The sequence below is a fragment of the Homarus americanus genome, unplaced genomic scaffold (genome assembly GCF_018991925.1).
Source record: "Homarus americanus isolate GMGI-L3 unplaced genomic scaffold, GMGI_Hamer_2.0 scaffold54347, whole genome shotgun sequence".
Lineage (NCBI taxonomy): Eukaryota > Metazoa > Arthropoda > Malacostraca > Decapoda > Nephropidae > Homarus > Homarus americanus.
Window position 1 is genome coordinate 41,006 of NW_024715291.1, and position 23,732 is coordinate 64,737.

At 35.0% G+C, this 23,732-nt stretch overlaps 1 protein-coding gene across 1 annotated transcript in view; it reads left to right on the forward strand.

Annotated features, from left to right (window-relative positions):
* LOC121857284 (fragile X mental retardation syndrome-related protein 1-like) overlaps positions 1 to 23,732 on the forward strand; it is a 53,907-nt gene that overhangs the window by 21,603 nt on the left and 8,572 nt on the right. The window contains exon 10 of the mRNA XM_042353277.1: positions 23,199 to 23,360. Coding sequence (XP_042209211.1) covers positions 23,199 to 23,360 — 162 coding nt within the window. The remainder of the gene's footprint in view (positions 1 to 23,198; positions 23,361 to 23,732) is intronic.

Genomic DNA, 23,732 nt, shown 5'->3' on the forward strand with positions numbered 1-23,732 from the left:
CATGAACACTTGGTATTGGGAATTTTTTCCATGATCATGGTCATAAAAGACTTGGAATTTAACTTACTGTGGCTGGAATTTAACTTACTGTGGCTGTTTAAAAAACAATAAAATACAAAAAAAAAGAAGTCTATAATGCTGAGAAATCTATTATACAGTACAGTATGTCAAAGCCAGACTTAAGAGAAAGGAAGACAGCATCGAATTTAATTATAATGTGACCTTCATTGGTATTTGCATTGAAGCTATGTGAGAGATACTTGTCAAAATTGAATTGGCATAAGATTTCAATGAAAAGGCTTACGTAATATTAATGCAGTTTAACAGCATAAAACTGCTAAATGATTAGCTTGCAAAAGTCAAATACCAGTATGCAACTGAAAATCCTCTATTGAAGAATTTACTGACTAAAGTTGTTTCAAATGTGGTTTCAAGTCCCTTTGTCAAAAAGATAACTGTGCAGTACCTAATGAACATCAAAAAAATAATAGAGAAGGAAAATTTAAGTCACACCACTTATCATAGAAGCTCTTGCAGGCTGTGTGGAGCTAAGTCCATAGCCTCAACACAGCTTGAATAGCTCTCTGTGTTTCTTAGGTTATGGGGTCCATGAAAGCCCCATATATAAATATTAGACACACCAATATTACCAAAGGTATTGGTAATCCTTGATGCTGTGGACATTATTGGACACATGAGTTACTTGCCACATCTGCTGTTTGTAGTCAACTTGCTGTATGCATGCTGCAGTATTTTCTCTTGTGTTAATTTTGGTCCTTCTGCAGAATGCATGTGTTACTAGTGGACAAAAGCTAACCACCAATTATGATTATCTAATTTGGCTATTATTTAAACAGAAGTGGTAAAAAAATTGCCAATAGGTGCATATTTTGTTTCAATTAATCATCAAAATTTTTTAATTCTGCTTTTGGCATGTTTTGCATTCACTTCAATGCAGCAATCAGAAGATCCTTTCAAGCAAAGTGACTGCAGTAGTGCTGGAGTTCTGCAATGAATCTCTTGCCTACATTGTATGATATATTAAGAACTGCATTCTTATCCTGACTTAACTATAACCTATTATACCCTAAGATGTTTGGATAGTATGTCATCGACATACAGTTAATAAGTCATGTAACTGTTGATTTCTTTGGTTACATCAATTTTGTTACGTAAATACCTTAATTATATAATTCTTGTTTGCTTGGATTATTAATTGTAAATAAATTTTAGAATAAAATTTAATCCATATAATCTTCAGAAAGTGAGTTGTGTACATTCCATTTATATATATAATTGGAGGTACCTGTATTGGTGTAAGGTTTTTGTTAATTTCCATACTGCTTATAAATTTTTACCAATGCTCTTCCTTACTTCTGCTATGAAAATTAATAAGCTAGAGCATAATCTAAAGTAAAGTAGCATTATTTTTAAATATGCACTAAATGTGTATTTACTTACATCATATTTTATTTGTTTTCTTTGATAAAACTGAAGTACTGGCTTTTCAGTACGTACTATCCGAGTAATTTTTTATGATTTCAAAATGAAGGTAATCTTAGAAAGTCAGAATAAGACGACACAATTTTTCATGGCATATTTCCAATATGAGATGGATGTTTTAAGTGGGACTTTGAGGCAAAATACACTTCCTTGTGGAGATACTTTGTGTAATTAATTTTTTTCTATTATTATCATAGGACGTTACAGGACTATATTCTCGCATTAAAAAAATCATTTTGATACTGTTAAATTAATTACCGATGAGTTGAGTCGTTAATATTTTGATATTCCTCTTTTTGGAGTCTGACATCATTACCAGTAACAAGTTTTTGCTTTGGATTTTGAATTTGATATCTTGAGCACTATCCAGTATAAAATATTTGGCATTTCTCCAGCTAAAAGAAAATGGTAAATAGTCATCCATCTCATGTAAGGAAGCCATCAGTTTAAAAGCAGACTAAATGAATTGGGTAGTCCTCAGTCCTATGAGGTGTTGTTGTGTGTTCAGTTTTACGTAGGAGTTTGCACTCAGAGCTGAATTGTCCCTCGTATAAATACCTATTACTTCTGGAACATATTCACAGCTGTGTAGCCCATACATAATATTCAGTATGATGGAGAGGCTGTAAGAATGACATTACTGTGTCATTTAGACACTTGTTCACCCTTTTCTTAATATTTAATATCTTTTACCTGTTATACTTTATGAAAAATCTTCAACCTGTTGTTATATCTAACTTTTAAATTTCTTGATGGTGTCTCCATGGATATATCCCATACATTATACTACGTAACCAGTATTTCCCACACCAACGTAAGGTTGTTCAGTACTCGCTAGTTCTTCATCTTTTAAGTCAAGTACAGTACTTACACATTTTGCCATGATTGTAGCTTTTTATAATGCACTGTCTACATTTTTGGCCCCCCACTATGAATTAATTGTTTGGACCTTTCTTTTCTTTGCTTTTTTATTTGATTTATCTATTATTATTATTATTATTCAGATGTTCAAAAAAGATTCAAGATTTTTCAAGATTTATTTCTTTTTTGTGCTGCGTTCAGATATTACGGTATTTTATTGAAACGGTAGCCTGCTGTCACAATATAGAGTGGGACTGGAAACTTGACCATATTTCTGAATGGATTTTTGTTCATTTGATCCTCATAATAACAACAATTGTGGTTGTTTAGCTTCAAGCTTGACCCTTTGCTGAACATGTAATGGTATGAATTAATCAGAATTAAAGATTGCATCCAATAACTCCATATAGGAAACGGTGCAGCTTGCCTTGATAGTCATTTTGGGTACCCACATGATTGTGGTTCCTGCATAGTACACAACCATTTCATTTTACGAACTTATATTCACCTTTCTTTGGGGGCAGGTTTATTTCCTCAACAACAAAAAAAGAAAAGAAAAACCAAGCCAACTAGGGATTCATAAGAATTTTTTTTATATATATGCAGGGTATAGTCAAAGAAAATTCAATTAATTAGTTTCACTTTCACACATTTTGTTTGGAATACCAACATGTGAGTATTAAAATCTTACCCTTAAGTTTTATGAACATTGCAGTGAACCACAATAATGTGACTGCAACTTAACCTTGACTGTGCAGTTCTTTTCTCCCTTGAATGTGGGAACTAATGGAACCAAAGCTTGCCCACTAATTTCTTAACTACCACTGCATACTTACCCAAACCTTTATTTTCTGGAGCATTAAGTTTTGTAGTCATGTTTCTTGTATCTTTCATTGTTGATAAAATTGGTTTCCAGTACACATTATGTTTTCCAGAACCTGGGTAATTTTAGCATTGGTCTCACATATCACTTCCCTAACTCAATTTGTGTGTGCAGTGTGAAGTTAAGACCCCCACTGGGTTTGATATTTTTTTCATTGCAAAATTCTTGTTTGAAATAATAGTCACCCTTGTATATCTCCTCTGCTTTTTATACATTACATCAGGATTAGCAGAACACGGTTTCTTGAGCATGTACAGCAGAGGCTGATTAATATATAAGACGCCAAGTATGTTGCCACACGAATGCTGCAATAAAAACTACGTTCACACTAGGGTACCTCACTCACTCAAATGTGGGTTTGTGTGTTAATTTGTGTTTTGAAGAGATAAAAATGCAGCTTGTGTAGTAGAACCCAAACTAGACCATTCTAGTGCTGGTTCTGTAAGTAGTTTGTGAGGATGTAGGTCTTGACCCATTTGGGTCTTGAACTTAGTGTGCCAACAAGTAGGTTGGCAGCTAAGTGTTTATGGACATGAATTGGATACCATCTTGTACAATCCACCTGACTGGTCTTGTATGGATTAATTTAGTGTGATTTTTGACTCCTCTTAACTGAGCACCATGTAGATCTTGCTTGGTAGGTCATGGGTAGGGTGTAATAAAGGTTTGCCAGGATTGAATTGATCCACTTGGGTTACTACATGTCACTGGATATGTGTGCAAGGGCAGTGTTGGTAGCTGGACACCACCACCATGTAGATTCTCCACCTCCCAACACCTTCGGTAATCAGCTTGAATATGTTGATGAAATTCTAGTTACTTCATTAATATGCCTTTATATGTTTTAAACATGCAAGCATTTATTTGGTAGAATTGTTTTTCTGTTCATGAAAATAATAGGCAAGTCGTTCTGTGGATTTAGTACGTATGTCAAGCGTACGTATTTTAAATCAAAAACTTATAGAATAGACATGCATTTGTTTGGTTTGTTATAAAGCATTATTTATGATTGTAATTGCATTTGTTTCTTCAGTGAATTTTAGAACCTTCTGTATAATATTGCCCTTGTGCAAGTTGTATCACCTGTGCATTCTTGTGATTGGTAGGCAACCAGGTATACTTGCATATTTCTCACATGTTCTTTTATATGTTGAAAAATTATGGGAGGTTTAGAATACTTGTATGTTAGACAACTTGTATGTCGTGTTATCACCAATTTTGGCTTAGACATTCTAATGTTGAGTACTTGATATTGAATAATGGAAAGACGATTCAATCCAAGATGACGTACGTTTGGTAGCTTGTCTTAAGAAATCGCTTCTCTTGAGCCTTCCCAAAATAAGGCATTACCACCAAATCAGAAGAGTTGTGAGAAGACACACTATGCACGTTGTCTTTCTCAAGTACAGTAGAACTTGCATTTGAACGTAATATACAGATGCCTTATGTTTCCCAATTCATTTAAAGAAACAAGATCATGTCCTGCATGAGAACTGTACCACTAAAGTTTTTGATAGGATGCAGGTTCCTATTGGTTATTTTCATCATCCAGTGAATATTACTTACCAGAGTGCACCTCCTTTCTCACTTTTTTAATATTTTGGAATGTCTTCATGTACAGTGTTTATAAGTCAATTTTACATGAGAATCTGGATGTATTATGTTAAAAAAAAATATACTTTTCCTTATTTAAACTGAATTGTTGTACAGTATTTCACTGACAACACATCAGTCCCCAGACATTGTTACAATTAATTTTTGGAGGTGTATGTCTGCAGTTCTAAAAGAATTGTGTGAACTAGAATTTATAGACAATGTTAATTTAGAAAAGTGAAGGATTTACAATATGACCTCTGTTCTTTATACAAGTAACCAATGAGCAATATAAAGCTGACCGCTTTATTGTTATTTGTTAATTAATGACATCGCTGGATCGATAGTAAGAGATATAGTCAACATTTTAAGTCCATCGCATGGTGAGACAGCCACTAAGGAAAAGAAAGAATAGCATACACGACATTTGTAAGGTCAAGATGAGCAGGAACATGACACTTGTACGGTTAAGGATTTCCTAATGTGACTGAAGTGTAGACTTGTTTGTCAAAGACTAAAATTTGCAGATGCCACTTCTGGATGCCCAGAGTATTGCATTGGTGTGTTGTTAGGTTGGTCAGAGTGTAAGAATGAGTATAGCGGTTGCTGGGCACAGAACAGTTGGGGTATATTGCATTGGACTCTCAATCTTTTACATTCCATTTGCATCTAGTCACTGTTCAAAATTGAAACATTATTTTTACGTCTTAAAACATTGTACTGTATTAAGCTTTTGAACACTCAGTAGTTTTGTACCCCGCAACAGTCTCAAGACAGCGTATATATTTTTTTTCAATTAAGCTTGTAATATATTTGATTTTTACCAAAGCAATGCAGTATTAAGATTTTTGAGAGTTAATGGAAGCTAGAAAGTGGATAATTGTTGACTGACCAAGGTAGAGTCATGATACAGCTATGCAGTTAATTAGAACTGCATTTTTGGTAGCGGTTATCCAGGCTTGGCATGCTGTGCAGAAATATGGAATTACTTAAGGACGCTTGCAGCTGTCAAAGATGATACAGATATTCATTGATTATGACGCTTGTAATCACCCGACACTTTTCCAGCTCAGTGAAAAACTAGCTACTGGAATAGTAAAACCTTTCTGTACTACTTGTTTGCAGATAGTGTTTTCTTAATAAAAAGAATCAAGTTAACTTTTGTTTTACAAGAGAACCTTTTTTATGCTTTTTAAATAAATGTGAAGGTGATCCATCTTCCCTAGTAGTGATGATTTAAGATCTATATTTGTTAATCCCAGTGGAAGGTTGTTGGGAGAATTGTGTATGGTTGAGTGGTGGTGGTGGCGAGTTGTACATCCCAAGCCCACATTCCCCATCATGTTGGTGCCCTCACACTAACTCAAGTCTGTGGTTCTAGCATGCTGTGTGCCTTGAGCTAGTGTAGAATTAACACTGCTTACATGGGGTTCATGAGTCTTGGAGTTTATCATTTCCTGCATCAAAATTGAGTACTCACTCAACTGATTAATAATTACATGTAGTTGTTTTCTACTTAACATATTGTTTATAAAATTTCCCATTAGATGTATCGTGTCCTAAAGAAAAAATTTTCAAGTAGAAAAAGGAAAGTTTTGAATTACTGAATTGGTTACAGGTATTAACTCTCAGTATCTGATCATTTGTGTTTTTAATTGGCCTTTAATGAACTAACCATGTACTGTTATATTTATATAGATAATTAAAATGCTAAATGCAGTGGGCATTTGTGCAGAGGACAGGAAGTTGAATTACAAACAGCAGAATGTGAGTGGAATATCAGAATATCATATATATATATATATATATATACCTGTATATATATGAGATAAATTATTAATTGAGGATTTTTTTTAATCTATTGATAATTGAATGGCAGGTAATCTGAACTGATGTACTGTACTGTATGTGGTCTGTGGCCAGAGGCAAGCTGTTCAGAATTAATTGAAATCACAAACACCTTTATCAAATTTTTGTGCTTTGCATAAGGTGATTTAATTATTTCAAGATGTCTGAAAGGATGGCTATTATTTCTTAAAAGAATAGTACAGTACACTGTCGCACTCTAAAGATATTATTGTTTATTTTTATTTACAGGATAATATCTGCAAGAAAGTTATTATTGGTCAGGCAGTCTGTGCGACAAACAAAACTTGGAGGAGGAATGTTTAATGTTTGAGTCGTATGTGGATGTTATTTGTTAATCATATATCTTGTTTAAGAAATAGGATTTTCAGAAGTATTCAGCATGTATTGACATTTATCAACTTGAGCTAAAGTGCATTCTTTATTTGCACAATACGTATTTGATTTTACTCAATATATCATCACTGATATCCATACATGAACACCAACTGTGTACAGTACTCCGTTACTGTTCAAATTGAGGTGTCTTAACATACTTGTTGCAACTCCTCTCTTTCACCATTTATTGCTTTGTTTGTTATCTCACCTGTGTTTTACACAGTATTTAATCTCTACCTCACCTACTTAATTAATTTACCATCCCCTCACTTCATTTTTTATTGTTTTATTTATTTTTTGTCTTTGAAATTTTAAAATTTTTCCAGTACTAAGGGTCATATTTTTCTCACTTGTACCATCAAAGGTAAGTTGCCCCGGTCTTTTGGTAGTGTGTCACCCTTTCCATCCTTGCTGATGATGTACAGTATATGCCCCCCCCTTTTTTTTTTTATAGTACTACCACTACCATTTTGATTGGGTTTCATTGCAATTTTATGTAATATTTTAATTTTAGTGGTAATCATTGTTTTCTTTTAGGTTTTTCTAGATGTTTGAAGCTTCAGTATTTTAGGCTGAAAACAAGAGAGCAAAGGTCAAGTATGTATAATTATGTAATCATGAATGTTGATCGTAATATTGATTGTAAACAAATATTTTTCTGAAAACAAACTGCTTCCAGATCTTGGACTTATTAAGGCTCAATTGGGGAGAACAAATCTTTTTATAAAATTAATAAAATACCTGTTGGCTATGATAGCTCTGTAGCCCTCATTTTGCTCACCTTTATTCCATCTTTAAAAATTTGTCCTTTATCTGTATTTTTCTACCCGCATTCTTTTCTCTTGTTTTTCCAAGTCCTAACGTCAGTTTTCTTAATTTATTAATGTAATACAGGATCCATTATTCTTTGTAGACGCATTATACAGATCACAACTATGGTATCAGCTTGACGCATAAAGGAATATTGTTACAAATCACAATTTGATGTACCATTACTATGTATTTAGGGTCACTACTCATTTTAACTAATTTTATCATACTATATACAGTATTGCTGTCAGCTAGGTCTATGAATACCAATCCTGTCTGACAAAGAGTTAGTGACTGAACCTGACTCATAGAAAAAGAAACATGTTGAGTGGCAGTGTTGAAGCACCGTGGCTCAGTTTACTGCCATGTTTTTTATTATCACTGCTGTGGTATACCCACTTTGGTTACAACTTAAACTATGTCACAACGAATTATGAATTTCATAAAATTATATAGTATTTTCATGATGTAGGGTACTGTTATAGCTACAGGTAGCAAGTATTTATCATCCAGTACAATTCCTTGAAGTTCCTAAATATATAACTAACGCCCAGAGGTTTAATCATCCTCTTTCAGTGATGGGGGTCGTTGTATTTCAACACGAGTTTTAAAAAAATAAGTCGCGAAGGACACTGCATTATAGTTCTTGATGGGGAGGTGTTGTGGTAAATTAATTTAATTTCAATATTATAAAATAATTTTATTAGAGTTAGTTAGTTTTATCCCCACACCTCCCCATCAAGCACTGTAGAGCGGTATCCTTCGTGACTCATTTTTTTAGACTCGTGTTGAATCACGACAACCCCCGTCACTGAAAGAAGGTGATTAAAACTATGGTCTTTAGTGAGAAAGGATTTACAAGGCCAACACTGACCATCCTGTGTTGAAGTGGCTTATGAACAATTCTAAGTTACCCCAAATATTTTTTAGACCCCTACTGGCTTTGCATGGGGTGTATTGATTTGCACGTCTGTCCATCGTTCTTATTTACTTATGTTTAATTTCAGTTCTGAATTTTTCGCTGTTTTTTGTTTAGTGTAAAACTTAATTTGTGAATGATGATAGAGATTTTATCTTTTGAAGTACTGTATCCAAATTTGTAAAATGACAACTTTCAACTCCCTGAACCTTGTAAATTGGATTTTGAAAAAAATATGCAGTATGGAGTTGTGAAATATTGTCGGCATTTTTACAAGCATCCTTAGGTGACCTGATTTGGTTTCCTAGCTGATTGATGGATCTTTGCAATTTTATTTCCTGGCTGATGGGTGATAAGGCCAACAGTGTGTGTCTATCTGTTTGTGATCAGAACCTTGAGAAATTTATTTATCCATCAGTTTTCAATGATAAAACTTCACGGCACTCGGTACAACAAGGTTAAATGGCTGGGTGATGTGCGTATGCCAAGATGGTGCCATTCCAGTGTGTGTGTGTGTGTGCGTGCGTAAATTTGTGACGACAATTCATATACTTGTACCATTTTTTTATATAATTTCAGATTATTGGGTACAAATTAGTGTATAAGATGGATGATATGTATATATGAGTACACACAGTCATTCACCACACATGTAAGACTGGGAAGTTGTTCATAATTCTTCTTGGTTTTAGGTCACCATCATTTTGTGGCTTATAGGGGTATGTTATATATTTTGAAAACATGGTTTATGTAGTTGCAGTAAGGCTTGAGTATAGCAATGTGTGTGTGTGTGTGTGTGTGTTTGCACAGTAATGAAAAATCTAAAATATACTCATCTGCCAGTTTTCAGAGGAGTTTTACCCTACATTGTACAAATACAGTAGTTTATAAGGAGGGATAATACCTCTCTGGTGAATGAATAGTGTAGGTGTGTATATCCATCTACTAGTTTGTAAAATAAAATTGTCTGCCAGTTCTTATAGGATTTTATTGGTGTATAAGAATGGTGGATGTGCACATATCAGCAGGTTTTGTTCCATTGTGTCCACACGTCCTCCATCTTGTGTATACAGTAGTGCTATAAAAGGGGGTTGGCTTTGGCGAATCTTCATTAAAATCCTTAAATTGTAATGATAACCAATTAATTGTAGGTCCCCTAATAGGACTTGCAAAAAGTCATTGCTGTTTTACTTCGACATAAAAGGATGTGTGGATGGTCTGTAACAAAAACTTCCTGTGATCGTACATTTCCTCTGAATACGGAAAGAAAAAAGTTCACATGATTTAGCTTGTAATATTTGTTTTTCATTGACTAAATTGTCTGAAGTCATGTACTAAAGTTAGATAATATTTTTTAGTAATTTTTTTGAGAGTTTTTAGTTTAACAAATTTATTGACAAAGCTTGGAGTACAGTTTGCCTATTCTGAGTAATTTAGTCAGGTCTTGACACTGAGGGTGGTATCACTCACTGCCTTGCAGGACAGAGATTCATATGCAAAGAAATACATCATATTCATTAACAGTATATGTAGGTCAGATTCATGTGGGTGAGGTCACCGTTCACTGCCATGCAGGACAGAGGTTCGTACACAAAGAAATGTATCATATTAATTAGCAGTACGTATATATAGGTCAGAATCATGTGGGTGACTTTGTGTTTGGGTGTACGAGTAAATCACTGATGATATCTGGGGAACAACAAAATATTCAAGTGAATGTGTATGAAATGTATCTAGAAGCGGAAGAGTAAGGAGTGAATAGGTATGAAGAATGTTGCCAATGTTGATATCTTGGTTCATTGTTTTTCACTTTACTTGGAATCGAGTTGTTGTTGTTTTTGTTATAGGTACTTAAAATGTCAGGATTATTAAGCACAGTTCACTTGGTCCATTTCTACAGCTGAAAACCTTTGAAAAATCGGAATTAAGAGGAAATTGATTAAGTTTTCCTGTGAGATTTGCACATTTATTGAATTGCACGATTAGCCCTAGCTTATTTCACCTCGATATTAACCACACTTACCTAATGTAACATAACTTAACCCTCCCTTGATAGCATTAGGGTGTTTAATCATCAGGGGAAATAAACTAGGGGGCTAGTCTTCAGAAGGTCCGGTTTGTTCGATTATATTATTGTTGAGTTAGAAATTTAATAAGATCGATATGTCTTTGGTCCAACTTGCTAATAAATTATGTTTTAGGTCATATCAAGAGCTCAGATTTGGGAGTGAAACTGGTCTTGGAGAGAAAGTTACCGCGACACCTTATTGGTTCACTTATTATATTTTCTTAGTAAATTGTAAACATTGGTTTTATTTTCATGTGTAAAGGATGATCTCAATGACTGTTATACAGATACATGGTAATAATGGTAATGGATTATAAGTTTTAAAGAGTTATATGTGTTCTGTAAGTGAGGCTTTGCTCTCGATCAGATAACTTTTAGATGTACTGTATGAAGTGTTAAGGTGTTTGCTCAGGACAGCCCTTGGTGGCAATTTATTTTCATCAGGTGACTACAACACCTATAGCTAGTATACAGAGTTATTTTAGGATATTGTTTGACAAATTATTAATTGAAATTGTTATGACCTTTCAAGTACATGTACTACAAAAATTAGTCTGAATGTTGTCCATTCCTGGGGAGATTTGGCAGCTTCTTGGACCAATGCTTATGCTTTGCTTGGCTTCCTGCAGATCCAAATTTTATTTTATTTGAAGTTAAAGGCTTATATTAGTGTGATGAGCATTAAGTATCTCAACATAAGGATATACACGTACTGTAAACAGTACAGTTCAGTACAGTACATATGAAAATAATAGATTAATGTTGACATTGTATTTGGATAGTTGTGGCAAGTATAATATGGCCCTGAAGTGTCCAGCTAAATGATTCTCTCTCGTATGATTCTCTTATAACCCTTCAAAAGGTGTAGTGACCTCCAACTTTTCCAAGAGATGTTGAAACTAATGATATTTAAATGTAGGCAGTGAATCAGTTTGCTTTACTTGCCTATGAAAGCACTACTACAGGAGATGTCAATAAGGGATCATGTGTGCTATTATTGGTAGTTTTCTTTGAGCATGTTTGCACTTCATCACCATTTGGGGATCAGCCACATTTTTTTTTCCATCATTATAGTTATTTTAGTTGGTGTTTGTTTTACCATATCTGTTCTATTCCTTTTCTTCCTTCCTTTTTTGAACATCCCTTCTCATATTGTTTCCTCATATTTTTTGCTTCCTCCATGTTTTCTAATTTTCTGAATGCAGCTGCTTCACTTCTGTTACAGCTAAGTCACCTTGTACAAATCATTAACAGTTGTTTTAGGATGTGAAGATGGTCTCTGGCTGAAAGATTCAAGGACAGATGAGTCCACTTACAAGCATTTCCACAAGGGAGGACAGTTTGTAGAGGGAATGGCACCCAAAAGCGTTAAGATACATCTATACGGTACTACTTTTGTTCATATTTTCTTCAAAGATACAATGGATAGGGAAATTCTTAATAATGAGAATATTACAAGAGTGAAATATGTTTGAAAATTGCATTGCAAGTTTCATGTTTTAGAGTATTCTTCAATATTTAGAATTCATTTGTAGAAGCTATCTTACATTATTTTGTCCAACCTGCATCATGCTTTGTTTAAATGACACTAATGTTGAAATTCTCTACAATATTGATTTTTGAAGCTCAATTCCCTAAGTTCTTGAAGGCCAGGCATGCAAGAATAATCTCAAACATTTCAGTCATTGACCATATCTACATGATTGTTTTGAAGACTGTAGTAACCACTGTAATATTTGTTCAAGAATTGTAGATGCATAGAAAACATGTTGAGGGTTTCCTTGCATGTGTGAAAAAGAACAAGGAAGTCGTGGGAAAGGAATCACACGCATGGTCATAGATAGATGAATAACTTTAGGAAATACTGTGGTTGTAAGCTTTGGTTATTATGAGTCAGGCAGTGAGTTAGGATTGGTAATCATAGAGCTGACAACAATTAAATTTGAGATAATGATTGGCTTATAATTGGTGATGAATTACAAATTTAATCACAGGAAAGCACTATCAGTTAAAGAAAAGGCTCTCATCTCTTTCTTCTTTGTCGACATGAGTACAGTACTTGGGTAACTGAGAATTCATATTTTGTGTAATGTTTATGAATTAGTTTTCCTACCAAAGGATCGAAAACTTTTTCATGTTTAACTGTATGGAGATTTTTTGGTATTTTAAGAGAAGGATTCAGGAGTAAAGAAAAATTACATAAAAGGAACCCAGATATACATTTGGACACTTATACTGTACAGTAGGTAGTAGGCAGCTATCAAACAGGGAGGTGCTACCGCCTGGGAAGATATTGGAAGCATAATGTGTTGTCTAATGGTAGACCCTGCTGCCATATGGCATCACAAAAATTGTGATCAAGTCCCAGGTTGCTGATCTGTCTTTCTGCCTCATTTACACACAATTGAAGTGTCTCAATTGTTTCTCTTACTTTGACAACACAACATACACACTATACTGTATATTTTCTCACTACCGATTTTATTTTTTTTTGTATTTCTTTATAGTTCCTTATTATTATTGTTATTATTTTATTTTTATTATAAATTTTATTTACTATGAATTATTATTTAATTTTTAATTTTGTATTTTTTTAAATTTTACTTTCTATGAATTATTATTATTATTACTGTTGTTATTATTATTATATTTTTGCCCCCCAGGCCCCGATGTGGGTCAGTGACCTATGCCCGGGTGATCTAATCCCCGTAAAAAAAAAAAGTATAGCTATACACTGTCTCTTTCCTTACCTCACTTTTCTCCTCTCCCCTTTTCTCTCCTTTTCTCTTTATATCTTCTCATCTCCTGTCAGCTTCTCCTTTTCTCGAATTTCCTTCTCTTATTTTCTTCTCCTCTTCAGTTTTCTAAGCTTTCTGTTGGGTTCATTCTCCTTAATACAAGGATAAATTTATTACAGTATATACATGTGGTTAAAATTATTGTCATCAATAAGTGGAGTAGATTTTTTATAATGTTTAACTCCATGGAGACAGTACGTAGTCGTCTCTCAATGTGAACTAAAGTAATTTACCTATATTCCAACTGAACTTGGAAAATGCCCCTGAAAATATTTTACATGACAACGAAATCGAGAATTTAGTCAAGGCAGAGTAGCTTTGTTGGGTTAACGGTCTGAATTAGGAGAGATGTTTACGTGTTTAGGAAAAGTCCATTGTATTAGTTTAAGAAGTTATTACTATGTTAAAAGATAGAATTGACGGATGCAAGCATATTAGGTGATGTACAAACAAGGAAGAACATATTGAAAGGTAAGTATTAGTTATGGTATAGTATTTTTATCATAATCTTAAAGCTCTTCATAATGTACTTTGAAAACAGTCTTGGGGAAAAGAAGCAAAACTATTTCTTGTTTAAATCTAGTTTTTTCATTGATCTTTGACTAAATTTGTATCAGGTCTTTTTGTAAAATACAATGGTTGTAGTCTCAGTGTTCTTGTATTGTCTTTTAGAACTTTTTAACTATAAAATTCCAACATTATACATTATGAAGAGCTGTAAACTCATCCCAAGAGGATATCATTTCTGTTTTACGTTGCATGACTTTCTCCATAGGTATAAGGGTCTTTTGCTCAGGTACGTATTCTTTTTAAGTCCAGTACAGTATTAAGTATACGAGTAGTATAAAAAGAACTATCTGACCAGTGTATTTTATGGAGTAGTTTCTTTCTGCTGACCTTCACTATATGCTGGAAAGTTGATGAAATTTTCCTCCATAACACACCAACTACATTTTTTTTCCCTCTGAGAACAGTATATGGGAGCTCAGATGCACAGGACTCCATTGTTTCCTTTACTTCTTGTGTTTTCTTTATTTATTATTTTATTTATTTTTTCATTATTATTTTTTTATTACCACCATAAAGACTGCTGTGTTGTTAGTTTTTCTCCAGTGGCTGGGGTGTTTAGTAATCAGAGGATATTTATATGTGTTTATCCATCTGCCCAGCATCTTACAGCCAATCAGTTTGTCCATCTGCCAGTCTCTTCTTTTGTCTTTCAGTCAGTCCTTCAGTCTTATGTCAGTGAATGTTTTGATTAAAATGAACTTCCCAGAAGAAAGTTTTCAGCAAAATCTTGTGATAGAAAAGATTGAGTGATGTGGTCTTGTTCATATGACTTGATTGCTTTTCAATACTCTTCTGGCTTATGTAGTCCCTCTGCATTAGAAGATTGAGATCAAACGCTTAGTAGCCTCCTTTATATTGTTGGGGATTACGTGCCTTAATGATATCATAGACCCAACTGGACTGGTCTGTCTCTCCAGTGAAGTAATGATTGAAAGGTCTGACTAAAAAGTGGACTCATCCTTAATCCTTGGAGCTGTTGAAAGGTCTGACTAATAAGTGGCCTCATCCTTAATCCTTAGAGGTGGGAGTGAAGATTGTCTGTGTCAGCCCACCATGTGCTGCCTCTATCCTTACATTTGAAGGTGTTAATTTTGGTAGCTAAAACTGTTAGAGAGACATCATATAACTGGTGTGAAGATACAGGTAATATGGTGGTCAAGTGTGGCCTCAGATGGATCAACTAACAGGATATGTCTGGCTAGGATCATGAGGACACTAGTATAGCTGGCACCTTATCCTGTCCTGTATCTGCCACATGTCCCACTAGTGATCACACTCATATTTATTGATTACATCAGGGATTGTTAGGGTAACTGGCAATTACCTACAAATCTCTCCTTGTTAAACTTTGTGGGGGTGGGGTTACCTGATACCAACAGTAGTAAATCTCATTTTTGTATGATATATAATTAGAGGAACAAATTTCCTACTCGGCTGTAACCTTTTCTACTTGGATAACTGGGCAAAGTTTTAATTCCCACAAAGATGTTTTTCTCACTAACTCATTCACTTTGATTGTTTTTCTACGGACTCCTTTGATACTAATTTTGCCACACATAATTATGTCCGTGATAGTAGAAGGTGGAAAGAGGATATGTAGGTGATTGGAGCATGAGAGAGAGCCTGGAGCCTATTTCTATAGGCTCTTGTTTCCCTTTCAAGATTGACCTGGAAATATAACCAGAACACCTTTATACAGTATAACTTTCCATACTTCCTATGAAGGAAATTTTCTCTGATGTGCCGAGAGAGAGAGCTGAGCAAACTCGCCTAATTCCATACAGTCTTGTTTGGTACATTTTGTATTCATACTACCATCCATGAACATCATGGCTGCATTATGGCACTACAACATATGGCAGGTTTTCTGGAAACAGTACTATACTGTAGTACAAGATATCATTTACCTAAACAAAGCTCATGAAAGTAATTAGCAAAAGCTCCCTGTGGTACCATCCTAACAAGATCATTACTTTTACCCACTGAGTCATCAGATAAGGTTAGAATTTACTTTGTATCTCATCAAGTATGAACTTTGGTTACCTCGGAGTAGTGATCGTACTCGACCAGCTAAGTGGACTCTTGAAAATCCTACATATAAAGCCCAGTTGCTGCTGTGAAAATGTAGCTTAGAATAAAGCTGTAAGATTTGCTGTAAATTTCCATGATGGCAACTGGAACATCATGCCACCTGGTAATGATGGCTAACCTATGCAGCTATGTAAAATGGTAAAGATGATGATGATGATAACTTAAAGATTTCAGACACACTGTTAACAAATGTAAAAAAAAAAAAAAAATGAACAATACAGTACAGTATATGTCATGGTTCTATTCCCAGCATCCAGCATCAATTCCTTTATTTCCAAACTTTTTCCACCAAAAACAAGTACAGTATTCTGTTTTCTGGTGTCTTTAAAAAAAGCCAAATGCCAGGTTCAGTGAGTCAGAAAAACAATTGACGCTGCCTCAATTATTAGTTGAAGGCCAATGCAAATATTGGGGACTCCCCAAATTTGTTTGTCGACCAAACAGTAGTGGAGAAGTAATTTATTGTACTTCACTGGTAACATAACACCTAGAAGTTTACTGTCTCAAAACCAACAGATTCGTCTTTGAATTTGAAATCATCAGTAAATAATATCACTTTACAATAACTACAGTATAGTAGTAGGTATTTTTTAATGTTAAGGTACAATTAAACAGATCATCTTTCAAACTAGCTTGAGGCACATCAAATAATATCAGTTTCACTACAGTTCTTATATCAAACAAGTTTACAGCATTGATATAAATATGAGGTCAATACAGTACAGGTACTGTATTAATGTTAAATATTTTTATAAATGAGAAAGGTCTTTGGGGAGTAACTAAAATCCTGTAAACTATCAAGAAGTGTAATTCACCCAACAGAAATAAGGTCTCATAAATCCACGTCCTTAATCCTGGATTACCAGAGCTGTACTTGAACAATTACCAGAATTGTATAATGTACAGTCTTTTGGGAAAGAGGCTTGCAGATATTAGTATCTCTTAATCATCTTCAGTTACCAGTCTTGATACTACTACATCTTCAATTTCACTTCTCACCCCCACCTTTTCTACAAACACATCTCTCACTCCTAATACTTCAAATTCTTTATCTCTATCCCATCATATCCCAAAATGATATCTGTTACAGATAACTGTCAATGGGCATTTCACCTCAGGGGTGGCACTCATCCTGTTAAAAGAAGGAAATTCCCTTTAAACAGAGGTTAAGGAATTCCTAACCTCAGTGCAATAAAGGACAGACTTTACTAACTAATGTACTGCTAATATCCTTTCTTTTCTGAGAAAGTCCAATCAACAAAGATGACTCAACCCTTGAAATGATGTCTTCCACATCAGTGGAATTGTAAGTGCATGGGTGCCTCTTTTGCTAAATTAACAGGAGGTTACACACCACTTTATCTTCTAATGGAATACAGTGGAGACTTAGATTGCTAATGGTAGAGAATTATGTCTCGCATCTAAATGGAACTTTAATAGGTCCTGTGGATAAAATATATACGGTAGTAGTCTGCACAAGCTTTTTCTCAGTAAAGGTAAACATTTGGAAAAAGTTAGTACAATATAGTAAATAGCTTTTTTTTCCACTGGTAATATCAGTTCTGTTTGGACAGAATTATCTAAGTTGTTACTTAATAAAAACTGCACCATATTCATTCCTCTCAGTAACCCTCTTGCACATCATGATGCAAAATGTGTCAAATAATTGGGTAGCACTATTTGCAATGGACGCGCAAATCTTGTCATTAAACTTTGAAGATTCACCCCAAAAAAGTTTTCAAGATATTTGATTAAAATTTTTGTCATAGATGACTGCATGTTCTTGTAAGGAAAGCTTCCAGAAGTTACCCAAGTGTGGATGGAGCTCCCTTGTCCATCAGTTTCCTCCCATCAGCCATGCTGGTAGGTCGCATTTTTTCCATTTGTCTCCCCTTCCACCCTCCCCATTCTTAGTCATATAAAAATTCCAAAGCCACTGTTGGAAAGATCATAAAATTCTGCTTCTATTTCTATGATACACTCGATAGGTTTGTGGGAAAGCTTATGTTTAAAGCCAAAACTATAGAATGAAGATGACCGACTTCGCATAAATGGTCCCATATGACTTTTGTTGTGGTAGCGGAAACTTAGAAACTTCTTGTGTGCACGATAGGGTTCAGATAAGGGCAACATGCTCAACAACCAGTCCAAGCCTCAAGTACCCTTCATGTATGTTTCACAATATTTAGAGTGGAAATACCTTTACACTTATAAGAGATTTGAAAAATCAAGAAAATATTACCCTGAAAAATTTGGGTTTTGAGAAGAGGCAATTTGCACATGCACAATCATAATCATCATCGACATTTTATAGCCATTTTCCAATCTTACTTGAGCTTGCCATGATTAACTGATGGCAGCTCTCTATGCTGTGTGGTTGCTTGCAGCCTCTAGTCAGGTTTGTAATGTGATGTTATTTCTTAGAACCTTTCCTAAGTCATTCTTGCCCATCCCCTGACTCTCCTCCCCTCTACACTTGACTCATTCCACCAGTTGCTTTCCTTTATTCTCTCCACATGTCTAAACCATCTCACCGTACCATTTACACAACTGCACCTATTTTGTATCCACCTTCCACACTCCCTGCACATATTGAGTTGCTACCAGCAACACCATTCTAGCAGACTGCACAAGGCCATTTTCCCACTTTCCACCATGGGTTTCTCACCCACACCAATAGCCATTACTTTTGTTTTGGCCACATTCACTCTCAAGCCGTTCGACTCCATTCCATCCTTCTATTTTTTTTTTTTTTAATTTCTCCAGTGCCTCTTCAATACTAACTGCTATCAGCTTTAAGTCATCAGCATACAACAACTAGGGCATACCAGTCATGAAGTCCCATGATAGTGCCTCCAGCTTTATGACAAACAGAAGAGGGCTCAAGACAGACCCTTGATGAACCCCCCTACCTTCACCTCAAATATGTCACTTTCCAAGCCATTTACTTAGTGTTTTCTTTAGTCCTTTTGTAATGCTATAACCACTCATATAAAACACTCCTCAACTCCTTAGTTTCTCATTGCCCATTGTATAACCTCAAGTGGTGCTTGTCAAATGCCTTTTCAAACTCTACAAATTCAAAGTACAGCATTCTTTCCAGCTCTATATTATTATTGTACTGTATTTGCCTGGCCATACTTTCAGACAATTTTGGTTCTTTGATATGAAGTTACAGTACATATGTTTCTCCCTTTTTTGGAAGTGAAATCTGCCATTAACGTGAATTATCAATATACGGTACAGGCAGATCTTTTATAACACCCTCGTCAAACGTATTTTTGCTTAATGGACACGATAGAAATATCTATATACAGTAGTAAATATAATACATAGCATTAAAAAAAAATTGCATCAACGGTAAAAGAAGGAATGAACGTGTCTGTTCCCATCTTTGTTTAGAGCCTCTGTCAGTCGGCGGTCGTCAATGTGTAAAGCTCGCCAAAACTTGTGCCAATTCTGTTTCTGTGGCTCTTTTCTATTTCACAACCTTCTGTGAGTTTTGAGTGAATATTTTACATCCATTATGTCTGGAAAACTGCCTGCGAGTGAGTGTGTTGGTAAAGCAGCCAAAGTGACTTGGAAAATCATTAGTATGAATGTGAAAATGCAAGCTATACAAAGGGTTGAGGCAGGTGGGTGCCAGGCAGACGTGGCTTGATCACTTGGCTGAGCTTACTCTGCCATTAAAATAATACTCTGACAAAATTAACTGGTGAGTGTTAACATTGTCTTCATTTTATCTACGAAAAATCATAATAACATCTGAAGAGCCATTACCTTTACCCAAGGAAGCCATCTTGTAGCATTTACTGGATAAGAATTACACTGTTAGGAACACTTCTCTAAAGCCACTATAATGACCTTACTTAGCAGAGGTGCCTCAGAAACAGCTTGTCTATTATAAGAGGTCTTCCTGTATTTTCTTTGACCTTGAAAAAACATATGATACAGACGAGATATGACATGCTTAAAAATATATATATATATATGCTTGGACTTTGTGGATCTCGCCTATAGTTAATCCAAAATTTATAATCTCAAGTACATTTCATGTTCGGGAAGGTGAAATCTTTTCTACACCAATAGAATGTTTGGAAGGTGTTCCCCAAGGTAGTGTCCTCAGTGTAACATGCATTTCTGTTTTCTTTTTGGTTTATAGTTCTCTTAAAAATGTACACAAGTGTAGTGTGTTAAGTGTACATGATTTAAATTAGAACCCTCTGTCCTTGATCCACTATACTACAGCGTACTGTATTAAATTGAAATGCGTGACACTAAGACCTACTGTATTTGATGGGGCATGTGAAAATTTTGCTGAGGGAAGTTTGTAAATGTCTTGGTGGACCTTGCAGCTGAGGAGAAGGCAAATTCATTCAATTTTGTAAATTCCCCATTACTACATACAGTAGGTGGGTGATATTTCAAGTCTGGAATACTAACAAGTTGGGGAGCACAAAGGGAACAGATCGTATGTGGTGGGGAGGTGGACTACAGATTACCAGTTGACCTGATTTATTGTAGTGTTCTTATTATGTGTCATGCTTTGTGATGGACCCTGACTTTTTAAGCTGGACACCTGGGCAACTTGAGAATTTAGTGAGAAGTGTGGATATTTTAATATGATTTCTGTTTGTTACAAAATTTTAGCTGATTGAATACCATGTTATTTGTCTGTGAAATGCAAGTATATATCTGTTTAGATTGAGTGAGGAAGAATGAAAGCATATGGGAGATGATGTTAAAAATGTGGACCTTTTATCACTCTCAGAGCAGAATAGTCTGTTTTTTAAGTATTTTTTTATATAGGGTATTGGTAATAATTTGGATTTTAAACACTGAAGTACTGTTTTATCTCCTTGTCTACATAAGGTAAATCTGTTTTTGCTTTTAGAAGAAAGTTTTATACAGAATTTCCTACTAATATACAATTACAGGGTATAATAGTTGCTGACCATTTACAGGTACAGTACTGAGGAGTTTGAGCTGCCTTCTAAAGTTGAATATGTCAACTATTCATATATGTATTAATCGGCATAGTATCCCATTGTATTTACTCATTTTCATGGTTTTTATTAGACATTCCCTTATTGGGTATACCTCAGGGTTTTACAATTTAGATTTCTGTATTATTTTTAGCACTTTATTTTCTTGGAGTCGGCATGTAAACCACTGTACATATTTCATTCATGTTTAGTTTTGGTTGAAATACCATACCACTTGTACCTATCACAGATATATGATCAGATACAAGATGACATTTCAGTGGCCATTTGTCTTGTGTTGGATAGATGTAAAAGGGGATGCTTCTTTGTTTCTTGTCAGTGAATGAACCTTGTAACAGTTACTTGTGCCAGCTTATATTTGCGGTTTAATTCTTACCGTACAAATGCTATACCTTGTACTTTCATTCCTTTATTTATCAGCATTTAAGCTTTGTACTTTTTCTCACCTATTCTTATTCTGTGTACTTCTTGAGTACAGTTATTCTATTAATATACATATTGTTGTCATATGATTTGAGAGACCACCACTCAAGCTTACATTGATCTAATATGGTACCTATTTAGTCACTTGTCATGGCTCAGAATTGCCAAAGACAAATGAACTGTTAACCTCTGTTTTTTCTTCTCACATTTTGTACAATTGTGCTGAAAGTACTGAACTATTAGCAACACTTTTTTTTTTTACAAAACCATCTTGTTTATTGTTCTATCTGACACTTGGTACTCTTCAACTATACACTGAACAGTCTCCAAACATATTCTCATTCATCTCATTGTGTTTTATACATACTATTCTTAACATCTTTGTTTATCATATTTTTATTATACAGCGTATTCAAATTTCCTATTTTTACGTATACTTACCACTTAATCAATTTCATTTAGGATAAATTGGTTTGACTCTGGCCTTTGGTACCTTTGTATATTAGCAGATATCATGGTGGAATTTTCTTGCTTCTCATTTTACAGATGGTGAAGTCATGGGGAATACTGTAGTGGCACTGTGGGGGCCTGTGAATAAGGCAATATAGTTGCAAGAAGTAGTGTCGTGGTGGGTTCAGTCAATGAGGCAATAAATTCAGTGGTTGTAGTGGCATCATGGGGTTGTGGAGATGAACCAATAAGTCATAGGGTCAGGCAGGTTAAAGTAACAAAAGTCATGGGGAGGACAGTAGTAAATACATGAGAGTAATTCAAGCATGGTTGTTGATTTTCTGTATTTAGGGTGTACTGTGGGAAGTAGTGTTGTGAAGTTATGAGGATCCTGAAGACATGGGTGGAGGTTGGCACTAGTAAAGTTATGGGAAGTGCAGTGTCTTTTAAGTCATAGGAAGTGATGCCTTAATGTGGGTGGTGGTGTAATATTAAGTAAACATTTAAGGGTGATAATGTAATGGTGTTTGTTCATAGGTGTTGCTGTCCCTTAAATTAGACACATTTTTCAGAGTTAAGAGGGTGGCTGGTTATTGAGAGTATACAGTATTCTTGAAGGTCTGCATAGAGACAGGCTGAGATGGTTTGGGGATGTGGAGAGAATAAGTGAGACAATTGGGTCAAGAGGTGTATGTGTCTAAATTTGGAGGGGAGGAGAACCAGGGCTAGGCCAAGAATGACACAAGAAGAGGTTGTAAGAATTGACATTAGAGTTAGGAACCTGACAAGAGAGACTGCAAGAGACTGTGTAGTATGGAGAGCTGCCATTACTGTAGTTATCCACAGTTAACCCACACAAGCATGGACAATGGCCATAAAACAATGATGAAGCTGATGAGCCGTTGTTATATTTTGAAAGATTCTTTGATCATTCAACCAACAGTTTGTTTGTAAAATACTAAATTGTGAATAATTTCAGGTCACTGGTCACGACAGGGAACTCCAGAGTGGGATGAAGGGGATGCATCTTTACCACCAAGAACATCACGTCGCCACAATGATGACCGACGTCGTGTAGCTGATGAAGAAGAAACTGTTTTAGATGCTGCTGAAACTGGTAGTGTTGGCAGTCTTGATCGAGGTTAGTTCCATCATATAACATTACTGTACTTCTATTGATTTTTACTCAGTGATGAAAAAAATTGAGGGCATTATATGTTTGCCCTATCTTTCCATCATTCCTTCACACAAGTTCTTGCACAATAATTCATTCTTGTACAAGTAATTCTTGATCAAACTTTGTCTTATCATAATTTCTGAAAAGGTCAATATCATCAACACCCAACAAAATGCTTACCTATATTAATTCTTTACATGCACAGAAATTATTTCTTTGATGTACTGTACACAATTTCACATGCAACCAGGAGGCAAGCATGAGTGTTTCACAAACACACATTTCTAATAAGATTTTTTGAGGAATGAATTAAAAAAGTGAACAAAGGCTCCATTG